The following is a 14,590-nucleotide window of genomic DNA, read 5'->3' as shown; positions in this document are numbered from 1 at the left end:
CAGAGGTTAAGAGCACTGGCTGCTCTTACAGAGGTCCTGAGTTTAATTCCCAGCAACCAAATGGTAGCTCACAGCCATCTATAATAAGATCTGCCCTCTTCTAGCATGCACATGTACATGCAGGCAGAACACTGTATACATAATAAATAAATATTAAAAACAAAAGCAAAAAAGAAGAGTCACAGCCGGGCAGTGGTGGCACACACCTTTAATCCCAGCACTCAGGAGGGAGAGGCAGGCGGATCGCTGTGAGTTCGAGGCCAGCCTGGTCTACAAAGTGAGTCCAGGACAGCCAAGGCTACACAGAGAAACCCTGTCTCAAAAAAAAAAACAAAAAAACAAAAACAAAAACAAAGAAGAGTCACATGAGTAAAGTGTCCAATCAGAAGGCTAAGTGGCATGTGGCAAAAACATGTTTTTCCATAGAGGCATATAAGTAATAACAGTAGGCAGCTGTAATGAATACCCTGAAGTAAACTTCCTCCTAACTGCTGTACCTGGGAGGAGCATGAAAACACATACCAAGAACAATTCTGTGTTTTTGCAGAAAACTGAGGTCACAGTACTCTTATCTTGTTTTTTTGGAGTTTTCTCACAAGAATTCAGAATTCTCAAAGGACTCCATTGTTGGACTGTATTCCAACACATATCAAGTTCCGGACCAGTCAGAGATACATAGAAAGTCCTGCTTCAAAAATAAGTAAATAAACAAACATTTATTTTATTGTGCATGTAACATGGCATGTCTGTGGAGGTCATAGGATAATTTGCAGGAATCACTTCTCCCTTTGTACTGTGGGGTTCTGGGGATGGACCAGGCTTGACAGCACTGGTGCACCTTTATCCACTGAGCCATGTAGCATGCCCAAAGGCCTTTTGTCTTTACTCAGCTTCATCATTGCTAGTGTTTAAAATGTGTTTCATGGTTTCAGACACACCACATCCACTTCTGCATACCCTGAGCTTCCAGAACCAGATATATTCCTGTCATCTCTTATTTACCTAAAGGCTGCTTTTCCATTTCAAATATTAATGAAGCTCAAAGTTATGGTTGTTGCTGGAGGGGACTAATGATGTTAAGGAACAAAATAGTGGCCTAAATCAGTGATTACTTAGTAGTCTTAGATTTTCAGATGCCGGGCACGCCTTTAATCCCAGAACTGGAAGGCAGAGGCAGGTGGATCACTGTAAATTCAAGGCCAGCCTTGTTTATAAAGGGAGTCCAGGACAGCCAAGGCTACACAGAGAAACCCTGTTTCGGGGAGGGAAAAAACAAAAATGATTTTCAGATTTAATCTAAATCTAATCTGATTTTTTGTTACCTAATTGTGACTAGATTAATGTTAAAACTTATTGTACATTTCTTTATTTCATCTTTATCAATAGATAATCAATTTTAATTGATTAATTAATTAATTAATTGATTGGCTAGCAGCCAGGAACTTCATTTTGAAATTAAAATGTTACATATGCACCACAGAGAAGATTGTTGATGGATGAACAAATAGAAGGTTACTGAATTGCTCTGGCGAAATAGAAATGTTTAAAAGATGATGATAGAAGCATGTTCCTTTCTAGAAAGATGTCAGTAGATTTTACTTGATTTTAGTAAAATTATAATAATTGATATTTCTATCTGTAGTACAGGATAATGTCATCTTTGAACTTACAGTGATATTCTTTGAGGTTGGGAAATAGTTCAGTAGGAAATGTGCTTGCTGTGCAAACATGAAGATCTGACTTTGATCCCAGCACCCAGGTAAAAAGCTTGGTGTAGTGGGTTGTGCTTGTAATGCCAGCACTGAAGATACAACACTTGGATATCCCTGGGGCTCTCAGCCATCTTACCCTTTAAGTGAGCCCCAGGTCTCAGTGAGAGACTCAAAAATTCCTAAAGCGGATAATTCCTAAGGAATGACACCCTGGCCTCCACATGCATGCACACTCACACATGAAAAGGATAAAATAAATAATAAGTAGCTAAGAGTATTCTTTCACCAGGCATGGAGGTGCATACCATTAATCCCAGCACTCAGGAGGCAGAGGCAGGTGGATCTCTGTGAGTTCCACGCCAGCCTGGTCTACAAAGTGAGTTCAGGACAGCCAAGGCTACACAGAGAAACCCTGTCAAGAAAAACTTCTTTAAAAAATTCTTTCTTCCCTATGAAGCAGATTTGGGGCTTAATAAAGATGTGTTAATATAGAGGGCTGGAGAGATGGTTCATTAGTTATGAGCACTGGCTGCTCTTCCAGAGGACCTAGGTTAGGTTCTCAGTCCCCACATGGTGGCTCACAGCCATCTGTAACTCCCATTCTGAGGGATCTAGGCATGCACATGACACACACACATATACGCAGGGAAACATTCATACATATATAATACAAAACAAAACCTTTATTGTTCCCAATAACAAAAAATTAAATTAAAAAGATATGTTAATATAGGCTCAAGCAGGGACTTGAAGAAGTCTTTCTCAAAGTAACATGGCAGCATGGGTGTGGGCTTCTTAAAGCAGAGCTGTCAAGAAGAAAACCTACCACAGTGCAGGTACAAGCTCTTCAGGGGAGAGTCACACGGCACCGCTCCTCATGTTCAAACTACTTCAGTTACTTGGTTTAGATATTGTTGCTGTGTTTCATCACAGTCAGTGAGAACTCAAATTTATAATGCTATCAGAATTGACATTTTATGGTGAATGTAGCTTATATAAGCAATGGACTTGTATAAACAATCCTGAAGTCTTTATCACAAAACCATCTACTCTATCATGGCCTACTTTTTGTTTCAATCCAGGGCAAGTGATTTGGCAGGAAATGACAGAAGGACCTACAAATGAATCAAGTCTGAAAGGTTTAGCTAATGCCATCAAGTTATTATATGACACAGGTAGCAAAGAGTGGACAGCAGATGATGTTATCAGTCTTTTAGATGAACTATCAGGTAAAGTATGTATTTCCTAATATAGAGTAATAGAAATGTCTTTTTTTAAGATTTATATATATATATATATATATATATTTTTTTTTTTTTTGGTTTTTCGAGATAGGGTCTCTCTGTGTAGCCTTGGCCATCCTGGACTCACTTTGTAGACCAGACTGGCCTCAAAGTCACAGCGATCTGCCTACCTCTGCCTCCCGAGTGCTGGGATTAAAAGCGTGCGCCACCACGCCCGGCTTATATATATATATTTTTTTTAAAGATTTATTTATTATGTGTACCGTGTTCTGCCTATGTATGTGCCTCTACTCCAGAAGAGGGCACCAGATCACATTATAGGTGGTTACAAGCCATGTGGTTGCTGGGACTTGAACTCAGGACCTTTGGAAAAGCATCCAGTGCTCTTAACCTCTGAGCCATCTCTCCAGCCCTAGAAATTTATTATTAGAATACAGTTATAAAGTTATATAGACAATTCTTTTTTATTTTTTAAAATATTTTTATAGACAATTCTACAGGTATCAAAGAATGTATGAGAAATCACTAATTGCAGCTGGGCAATTAACTCTAGCACTTGGGAGGCAGAGGCAGGCAGATGATCCTCCTGCCTCTCCCTCCTGAGTGCTGCATTAAAGGTGTGCACCACCACGCCCAGCCTGAGCTTTCATTCTTACACATGAAGCCACTTTACCTGCTGGTATGTGTAGATCTGCTTTGACTAAGCATCACCACAATGGTAAAGGCACCATAACATGGAGGGGATTGCAATCTCTGGTTGAATGCTGTTTTTGAAAAACTAAAACTTTCCAGGCATGGCAACCCATGAGTTAAATCCTAGCACTCAGGAGGCAAAGGCAGGCAGATCTCTAAGGCCATCCTGATCTATAGAGTGAATTCCAGGCCAGCCAGCACTACACAGAGAAACCGTGTCTCAAAAAAAAAATATATATATAGAATGTATTTTAAAATGTTTACTACAGAACTGTGTAATTTCTCACTAAATACTGTTCTTCCTCTAATAAAAGTGGTTCCCCGGGAGTGGCTTCTGGAGAATAATGCACGCCTCCTGATCCTGAGTGGGAACAACATTTGCTTCACTTTCATGGCTAGTAAGGCTGTAAATGGACGGGCCATTGAGCTGGCAAGGCTCATAGTCTTTTTGGCTTTGGTAAGTAAAAACAAAGTTTTTCTCTAGTGGGTTATTTAGCATTCCACTGTGCCCAGGAATAGTGCTGCTTCCTTAGTGCTTGCAAAGCCCTAGGTCGGTTAGTCTGTCAGTCGGTCAGTGACACACACACACACAACACACAGCCTACCAGGAACTGAGATACACAGAAAATATTTTTAAAAAATAAGTATTAAAGTACATACTTCATTATGTAGACAAGGTGACATTGAATTTCTGAGTGCTGGGGTTACAGGCATGTACCATCACACTCTGTTTTATTCACTTACTGAGTTCCCATTTACAGACTTAGTGGGGTGCCCTATACAAAAAAACTATGCTACATCATAAGCTGTCATTGTCACTGCTGTTTTCAAGCCCTACAGCTTCCTTCACATGAATCTGACAGTAGTGCTTTGTGCCTCTGAACCAGGTGTGTGAGAAAGAGCTATACTGCATGGACTGGACAGTTAGAATGATGCAGAAAGTCTGTAAGGTCTTTAACACCGCAGCAGAGAGAAAGAGCTTCCTACAGAGCGTGGCAAACGCCTTTGCCTGTATCACAATGGAAATGCTGCAGCCTGTCATGTCTGGTAAGTGGGAGTGACAATGGTCCACAGGAGTCAGTGGTAGTGCCCTCCCCTTCCCATGCAGCTAGCTGGGCTTGGTGCTCTATACCTGTAGTCCTAGTATTTGAGGCTGGGCAAGAGATCTGAAATTTGAGCCAGCCTGGGCTACATAGTGAGATCCTGTCTGGGTGTTTGATTTTGTTTTTGTTGAGACAGGATCTCTCTATGTAGTCCTGACTGACCTGATACTCCCTATGTAGACAGACTAGCCTCAAGTTCACCCGCTTCTGCCTTCCAAATACTGAGACTTAAAGGCATTCACTACCACACTGGGCCTTACATAGTTTTTAACAGATATTAGTTTAGTTTACAAGGTGGCCAACATAATTAACCCTGTTTTGTTGTTGTTGTTGTTGTTGTTGTTGTTGTTTTTCGAGACAGGGTCTCTCTGCGTTAGGCTTGGCTGTCCTAGATTCGCTTTGTAGTCCAGGCTGGCCTCGAACTCACAGTAATCCACCTACTCTGCCTCCCGAGTGCTGGGATTAAAGGCACGTGCCACCACACCCAGCCGCTTGTTTTGTTTTTTAAAGATTTATTTCTTTATTATTATGTATACAGTACTCTGCCTGCACACCAAAAGAGAGCATCAGATCACCTTATAGATGGTTGCCCGCTGAGTCATCTCTCCAGCCCCTTGTTTTTTTGTTTGTTTGTTTAAGCTTTAGGTGGAATTCACAGAGAGCCATCTGCATCTGCTTCCCCAGTGCTCAGATTAAAGGCATGCACCACCGTGTCCAGCCCTTTAAATATTTTTAAATTATTGTTTTTATTTTCTCTGTACCATGTGCATGTATGATAGAAGTCAGAAGAGGGCTTCAGATCTACCACTAGGTGCTGAGAATAGAACCAGGGTCCTCTGCAAAAGAGCACTGGGTAGTGCTGATGAGCTCTTTATTATCCCTGTCTTATAGATGGGAAAAAGCAAACATAGACATGACCTGACTTGCCCACAGTCATAGAGTTAAGATACTGAAGCTTAAACCCGTGTGCCCTCTCTTGTTTTCCCTCCAGTGTCTAATTTCATGCCTGGCTTTAAGATCACCAACAGAATTTTTTGTTTAAATATTATTAGGATCACTTAGACCATCTTACATACCTAGACCATGTGTTCGAAAAAGGTTTAGGGCTGGAGAGATGGCTCAGAGGTTAAGAGCACTGCCTGCTCTTCCAGAGGTCCTGTGTTCAGTTCCCAACAACCACATGGTGGCTCACAACATCTATAATGAGATCTGGTGCCCTCATCTGATGTGTAGACATATATGCAAGCAAAACACTGTATATATAATAAATCTTTTTTTTAAAAAAATGGTTTTAGCTGGGTGTGGTGGCTATAGTTGGGAGGCAGAAGCGGAATGGATCTCTGTGAATTCAAGACCAACCTGGTCTACTAAGAGAGTTCCAGGACAGCTAGGACTGTTACACAGAGAGACCCTGTGTCAAAACAAAACAAAAACCAAACAGGTTACTGAGAGTAAAGGTGCGAACCACCACACCTTTTGTTTTTTGAGTGTTAAAATGTTTAACTTTTCCTTTTCCCTGCTGTCTGTTCTTATGTATCACAGGAGAGCGTGATGATGATGACAGAGGCTTCCTGAATTTGTTCCATCTTCTACATGCTCAGGCAAACTTCCACAAAGAGTTGCTGTATCTGACCATGAATGTTCTCTCTTCCTAAACCAGGAAGCTTGTCACTTAAAGAATGTCACCAGACTGGCACTTAGGAGAGTAATGCTTTTCACATCCAAGGGTAGTACCTGTTGAACTTTTGAGAATCTAGTTAACCAAAAACACCAACTGCACAGGGTTGAAGTTATTTTTATTTTATTTTATTCTATTATTTATTTATTTATTTATTTATCTTTTTTTGTTTTGTTTTGTTTTTTGTTTTTCAAGACAGGGTTTCCCTGTGTAGCCCTTGGCTGTCCTGGACTCTATTTGTAGACCAGGCTGGCCTTGAACTCACAGAGATCCACCTGCCTCTGCCTCCTGAGTACTGGGATTAAAGGCGTGTGCCACCACTCCTGGCTTTATTTTATTTTATTTGGTTTTTGTTTTTGTTGTTTGTTTGTTTTGTTTTTTCAAGACAGGGTTTCTCTGTGTTAGCCTCTGGCTGTCCTGGACTCACATTGTAGATACATATATATGTGTTTGTGATATACAAATAGACATGTGTGCATATATTTCCTGCAAGATAGTCGTACAAAAGGTCTAAAAATAGAGGAAAGGTGTGTGTATGTGTTATAGTCTTCAGATAATGGAATCATCTTGTAACTTCCCTGGGGATTAGAGAAGAAAATTGCAAGCAGGGAAAAACAAAAACAAAAACAAAAACAAAACAACGTAATGAAAGCAAGTAGCTCTTCTGCTGCCAGAATAGTCTTCACAAGTTTGTGGACCCCAGGACCCCAGGCCCATTCAGTAGACCCTACCTGCCTGCCTCCACCTCCACTGGCTGAAGGCAGCTGTACTGCAGGCCCTCCCCTCTGTCCAACCCGGGGCTTTGTATAGGTCTGCAAGCACTTCATCACTGGCTCCTCACAGGCAGGCTGCCTCCCCAGCTCACTGTCACCTTCCCGCTGGACTTCTCACAGGTTGCACTTCTTTTCCTTGAACACTGAGAGATGGGGAAATCACTTTTAGCAGTGGGCTATAAAGAAAATCCATGAATTTTAACAAAAAGGCTCAGTGAAAATTTGTTAGAACTCAGGAGCCATGAAAGTTGTGGAGAAATAAAAATTGTAATAACACCGGGTATGGTGGCACATGCCTTTAATCTCTGCGCTCAGAGGCCAGCCTGGTCTACAAAGCAAGTCCAGGACAGCCAGATTACACAGAGAAAGCCTATCTCTAAAAACCAATAGAGAGAGAGATGTGATAGCAAGATTTTACTATGTTTCAATAGCAAAAACACCTTTAAGCCAGGCGTGGTGATACACACCTTTAAGCCCAGCACTTGGGAGGCAGAAGCAGGAGGATCTCTGAGTTCAAGGCCAGCCTGGTCTACAAAAAGAGTTCCAAGACAGCCAGGACTATTACACAGAGAAACTCTGTCTTGAAAAACCAAACAAAAACAAAAAACAAAACCTTTAATATGGAAGGATCAAAATTGTCTTTTATTCTCCAACTATAATTCTACTAGTGGGAAGACTTTGTTTTTTCTCCAGAGTTTATCTGAAGACATTCTTGCTTTTATCCTCATTTAATTTTCTTCTGCTCAGGTGAAGAATTGATCTATAACAAATATCCAGGGCAACCTATAGTAACAGCAAATAGTAGAGTGCAAAGTTCCTCTGACACTCCTATACCCACTTTGGAAAGGTTGCTTGGCTTACCTATCTAAACACTAATGACATTATCTTGGAGAGAAAGAAAAAAAAAAATCAAGGGGCTGGAGATGTGACTCAGCAGTTAAGAGCAGTGACTGCTCTTCCAACGGATCTGGGTTCAATTCCCAGCACCAACATGGCAGCTTACAACTGTCTGTAACTCCAAGATTTGACACCCTCACATAGACATGCATGCAGGCAAAACACCAATGTACATAAAAAATAAAAATAAAAAACTGTAAAATATATAATTATATATTTTTATTATTTATTTTTGTTTTATTTTTGGTTTTGGTTTTTTTGTTGTTGTTGTTTTTTGTTTTTTGTTTTTTAGTCAGGATGTCTCTGCATACCCCTAACTGTCTTGAAACTCACTATATAGAAACAAGCTGGCCTTGAACTCACAGAGATTCACCTGCCTCTGCCTCCCTAGTGCTGGGATTAAAGGTGTGCACCACCACATCCAGCTCTAAGGGTCTTGATAAATAGATAAGTTCACTAATAGTGCTATTCACTGCTCCTACAGAGAACCTGAGTTCAGTCTCTAGAACCCACATGGCAACTTAAAGCACCTGTAACTCCAGTTCTAGGAACTCCTTGCCCACCTCTGGCCTGTGCAGGCATGCCAGGATGTGCTGCACATCCACCCACCCATCCAGGCAAAATACCTATACACATAGAAAAACTATAAACCTTTTTTAAAAGATAATTTCACTTTTTAGAGAAAGAAATATGTCATCATGAAATTTGCTTTGAATAACATAAGACTCCAAAAAAGTTATTTTTAGAAACTTTACAAAAGAAGCATGTTTTGTTTTTTTATTTGTTTGTTTTTTGAGACAGTGTTTCTCATGTAGCCTTGGCTGTCCTAGACTCACATCGTAGACCAGGCTGGCCTCCAACTCACAGGGATCCACCTGCCTCTGCCTCCCGAGTGCTGGGATTAAAGGCGTGCGCCACCACCGCCCAGCAAGAAGCAAACAATTTATTTTCTGTACTACTGGGAATTGAACTCAGAGCCTCATAACACTTGCTATGTAAGCATTCTACTACTGAGCTATAATCCCAGCTAATTTAAAGTTTCTTTCATTGGGAATTGACTATATCTTTGTTGACATAATGTGGTTTTAAAATCACATAATTTGGATTTGTTTTCCAATTTATTTAATTTTATGTGCATTAGTGTGAGGATGTCAGATTACTTGGAACTGGAGTTACAGACAGTGTGAGCTGCCACATGAGTGCTGGGAATTGAACCTGGGTCCTTTAGAAGAACAGACAGTGCCTCTAAACCACTGAGCAATCTGTCTAGTCCTGTCATGTAATTTTATTAATCCTGGTTATTATCCTTTCTTCTCCAGAGTTTTGATCTGAAAGAAAATTTAGCCCAGCCTTTCTTCCTTCCATGACAGGGTTTCTCTGTGTAGCCCTGGCTGTCCTGAAACTTGCTGTACATGTAGACCCCGCTGGCCTCAAACACAGAGATCCACCTGCCTCTGCCTCCTGAGTGCTGGGATTAAAGGTGTGTGCTATTACTGCCAGCTCCTTTTTACTGTCTCTAAAAAGTAAATTGACAAATTATTCATTTACTATTAATAGATAAAATAAAATTGGGGACAAATCTACAGTTTCTACAATTCAGTGATCCACATTGATTTTGCTGAGTACATTTGTCATAAAAAATAAGGCAGTTTTGAGTTTTCATTGTTTTTATTTTATTTTTATAATTATTATTATTTGGTTTTTAGAGATGGGGTTTCTCTGTGTGTCCTCTGCCTCTGCCTCTGCCTCCCTGAGTGCTGGGTTCACAGGTGTGTACCGCCATGCACAGCTATGATTTTGAGAATTGTTTTTTGGTTTTTTTCAAGACAGGGTTTCTCTGTGTAGCCTTGGCTGTCCTGAACTCACTCTATAGACCAGGCTGGCCTTGAACTCAAAGAGATCCATCTGCCTCTGCCTCCCTGTGATTTTGAGTTTTAAAGAGGGACATTAACTTGAAAGAAATATTTGTACAGAGGTTTAAGTAACAGTCTGATTAGCCACAAAACGATGGACAATTTAAAAATTACTTGATTAAAATTTTAGAACTGACTAGAATTAACTAGATTAGTCACCAAAACACTGCAGACTTTCCACTAAACAGATTATTTCTCCTGTCTTTTTCCAAGTCAGATCAGTCTCCATGATCACTGGAGACCCAGGCTCCCAGGACATCTCCTTCTGTGGTGCTACCCTTGGCTTTCCTTGGCTTTCTTTATAGGGTAGATGTTCCTTTTACTAGAAGGGAAAGTCAACGGCACATCGTTACATTGCTCATTATTGTTGTTTCTGTACATACAACATACCATGTTGCTACTGCTTTTAGGAACTAAAATTTATATCTTGTGAGGACTGTTTTAACCATGTGAAACCATATCCCACTGCTGTGTGTGATGCCATCTGTCCCCTCAGTCTGTAAGTAGTAGTGTGTGAGTTCCAGTGGCAAGTTCCTGCATTGCTCATCAGGCACCTGCTCAGAAGGCCCTTCTCCTGTGCCCATGCTAACTGTTGCACTTCCAGGTATTTGTTAATAGCAGAGACTTTGTTGCTAGGGTAACTGTTCACTTTTGGAGAATAGAGCAGGCGGGAGGTGCCCAGTAGAGTGCGTGATGGCAGAACCATGTTATGTTTAAGATATAAACACTACTCTCTTTGTGTGATTAGTCTCAAGGTCAGCATCGTTATGTGATAGTACTCAGTCACATGGTGGCAGATTTTTACACACCTACCACAGCCTGTGTGCTTACCAGAAACCTTACTAGCCCTAGCAATGTGCACTGTTACCTCAAAAGCATAGTGTTGTGCTAAACATCTTTGAAACCTAATATTGTATTTGCTAAACTTTATTCAATTTCTTACTTATTTTAATAAAGTTTAAACGAAATATTTGTAATATGTTCAGAGTTGTTGTTCTATTAAGCTGTGTTCTCTCTCTCTCTTTAGATAGGGCCTCACTGTGTATCCCTGGCTGTCCTGTAACTTACTATGTGGACTAGACTGGCCTCAAACTCACGGAGAGCCACCTCTGCCTCCTGAGAACTGGAAGGAACGCCTTGTGTCACCATGCCTGAATAAACTATCAGTTAAACTCTACAGTGGTTTTTAAAAATGGATTGTCAGAGCTAGTTACATGCTCTTGGGAAGTAGGGGCAAGGGCAGGAAGAGTGCTGCTAATTTGAAGCCAGCCTGTTGTACATACTAAGTTTCAGGCCAGTCAGAACCGCAAACACAGCAAAGACCTTGTCTCAAAGGCCGGGTGGTGGTGGCGCACGCCTTTAACCCCAGCACTTGGGAGGCAGAGGCAGGTGGATTGGATCGCTGTGAGTTCGAGGCCAGCCTGGTCCTGAGTCCAGGACAGCCATAGCTACACCGAGAAACCCTGTCTCTAAAAACAAAAAACAAAACAAAACAAAAAACCCAACTGTTATCTCTTAGTATGTTATTGCATGGGTGTGTAGGCACAAACTAACAATTCTGCAAAGTTTATTTCTTGCAACTATGGAGACAACTGATGAGACAACTTAGTGGTAAAGGGGCCTGTGTCTGCCACACCTGAACACCTGCTTGATCCTCTAGATCCACATGATGTAAAGACAGAACTGACTCCTCATAAGTCGTCCTCTGACCTCCATGTAACAGGCTGTGGTGCCCACATACACACCACATACACACACACAAACACACACACACAAACTGGTTTTTTATTTTTTATTTTTATTTATTTATTTATTTATTTATTTATTTGGTTTTTCGAGACAGGGTCTCTCTGTGTAGCCTTGGCTGTCCTAGACTCACTTTGTAGACCAGGCTGGCCTTGAACTCACAGCGATCCGCCTGCCTCTGCCTCCCGAGTGCTGGGATTAAAGGCGTGCGCCACCACGCCCGGCTCAAACTGGTTTTTTTAATTACCATATTCTATAAATAACATTTTTTAAAAGATTTATTTATTTATTATTATGTATACAGTGCCCTGTCTGCATCTACACCTGCAGGCTAGAAGAGGGTGTCAGGTCACATTATAGATGGTTGTGAGCCACCATGTGGTTGCTGGGAATTGAACTCAGGACCTCTGGCAGAGCAGATAGTGCTCTTAACCACTGAGCCATCTCTCTAGACTCCTAAATAACATTTTTTAAAAAGGCTAGTCTGGGGCTGGAGAGATGGTTCAATGGTTAAGAATATTTCATATTTAATGCGCCGGGCAGTGGTGGTGCACGCCTTTAATCCTAGCAGAGGCAGAGGCAGACGGATCACTGTGAGCTCGAGACCAGCCTGGTCTACAAAGGGAGTCCAGGACAGCCAAGGCTACACAGAGAAACCTGTCTTGAAACCACCACCCCCCCCAAAAAAAAAAGAATATTTAATGCTGTTGCAGAGAAAACCCAGATTCAGTCAGTTCCCAGAATCCACAGGGAGGCTCACCACCATCTGGACTCCAGTTCCAGGGGATCTGACACATTCTTCTGACTTCCCTGGGCTCTGGCAGGAATGGTGCACAGACATACACTGTGCATACAACATAAATACAAGATAAAAATTATCTGTATGAGGTTAATTTTTCTGATCTTACATTGTGCCCACGTGTGGAGGCATATGTACCTGCTATATAACTGAAATCTGCCTCTTTGCCCTCTTACAGAATTACTGACACGTTTCAGTTTTATATTGATATGGACTAAAGAACTTCAGTTTCCTCGAACTTCAGAGTAAACTTGATTAGAGACTACGCCATAAAAGATTTAACCACCATAATTAACTCTGTACTTTGGATCCTTTCAAATCTTGCTACTTGCTTAGGTAAGGGTACAGAACTGCTGTCTTGGTAGAAAGTTGTAGTTCGTGCCAGGCATGGTGGTGCAGGCCTGTAATCCAAGCTCTTGGAGAGGAGAGGCTGACAGGATTTCAAGTTTGAGGTCAGCGTGGGCTACATAAGAACCACACACACACACACACACACACACCCCACCCCCAAAGTAGGGAAGGAAAGAGGGAGGGAGGGGAAGAAAGAAGGAAGTGGAGTATGAAATAATAAGACTATGCTCTAGAGTCAGAGAAATACTTAAGAGGAAAATGTCAAGGTGCCCTCAAAGATCACCCCTAAACATACTGAAACTCAGCACCATGCTTATTGCGTTAGTGAATCTGGCAATTCTTGTCTTAGGTCTGTATTGCCACATCATATTATATTTGTTAACATATCCTAACACCTTAGACAAATTACTGGCAACATATATTTTCAGTAAATAAATACATTTTTCTCCTCAAATTTGTCTTGGAGTTGAATTTTCATTATAAGGTACTGTGTTAAGGTGGATACACACCTGTAATTTCATCACGTGGGCTGATGCAAGAGGAATATGAGCTTAAAGCCATCCTGGGCTCCACAGCAAGACCCTGCCTGGAACAAAGAAAGCCATTTGGTAAACCACTAAGTGTGGGCTTCGACCTTTTTCAACCCTACTTTATTTGAGGTTCTTTAATGCTTACACCTCCCTTCCAACCCACCTACCCTAGCTAGATAGGAGAGAAAAGAGGTTAATGGGAACAGAAATAGACCTTTTTGGACTCAGTTCCTGGGAGTGATCCTCTGGCATAGTTGGCAGGATTTCAGCAGACCAGCAATTTAACCAAAGTTGCTGCTGGAACCTGGAACAGCAGCCAGAATGCGGAGTCCCGAAGTGTTCTCTGGAGCGGTTCTTTCTAGGAGTGTCTTGAAGTGGATCGATGAACAGCCAAACACTACCAAGACCCAAAAAGCCCCGCCTCCTGTTTTGGGCTCATATGTTTATCTCCTCTCAGAATTTGTACTAAGATGTGTTTCAGCTGGCAAAAACCAAGACCCCACACGAGGTGGTTCATCTTCTAGTGGATAAACATCACCTGATCTCTCACAAGGCTGTTCCCCACCCCACACTTGGGATCAAAACAAAAACATGTTTATAGCTACTTAGAGCTGTCTAGGCTTACTTAGCCTAGAGTTTTAGAATTTTGTTTGGTTTGTTTCCCTGTGTAGCCCTGACTGCCCTAGAACTCACTTTGTATACCAGGCTAGCCTCAAACTCAGAGATCTTCCTGCCTCTGCCTCCTGAGTGCTGGGATTAAAGGCGTGAGCCACCACGCCCGGCCTCTGGCAATTATTCTTATTATTGGGACAGGGTTTCTCTGTGTAGCACTTGCTGCCTTGGAATGTGCTTTGTAAACCAGGCCGACTTCGAACTCATAGATATCCACCTGTCTCTACCTCCCCAAGTGCTGGGATTACAAGGGTGCACCACTGTGCCTGGTTTTTGGTTTTTTGTTATAATGGTATTTTCTTTCTTTCTTTCTTTCTTTCCATTTTTCAAGACAGGGTTTCCTCTGTGTAGCCTTGGCTGTCCTGGACTTGCTTTGTAGACCAGGCTGGCCTCGAACTCATAGTGACACACCTGCCTCTGCCTCCTGAGTGCTGGGATTAAAGGCGTGTGCCACCACGCCTGGCTGGTATTTTCTTTTT

General features: G+C 41.7%; 1 protein-coding gene across 1 annotated transcript in view; it reads left to right on the top strand.

The window, feature by feature from the left end:
- The window catches only part of FBXO47 (F-box protein 47), a 32,040-nt gene extending 25,511 nt beyond the window's left edge, over positions 1-6,529 (top strand). Inside the window, exons 8-11 of the mRNA XM_084751115.1 lie at positions 2,795-2,941; positions 3,964-4,106; positions 4,537-4,696; positions 6,295-6,529. Of these exons, the coding sequence (XP_084607241.1) occupies positions 2,795-2,941; positions 3,964-4,106; positions 4,537-4,696; positions 6,295-6,407 (563 nt within the window). The 3' untranslated portion in view covers positions 6,408-6,529. The remainder of the gene's footprint in view (positions 1-2,794; positions 2,942-3,963; positions 4,107-4,536; positions 4,697-6,294) is intronic.
- Positions 6,530-14,590: the final 8,061 nt, after the last annotated feature.

Source organism: Acomys minous (genome assembly GCF_964271855.1).
Source record: "Acomys minous genome assembly, chromosome: 12".
In the NCBI taxonomy this organism is placed as follows: Eukaryota; Metazoa; Chordata; class Mammalia; order Rodentia; family Muridae; genus Acomys; species Acomys minous.
The sequence above is the reverse complement of the archived record's forward strand: the minus strand, read 5'-3'. Positions and strand labels throughout refer to the sequence as shown.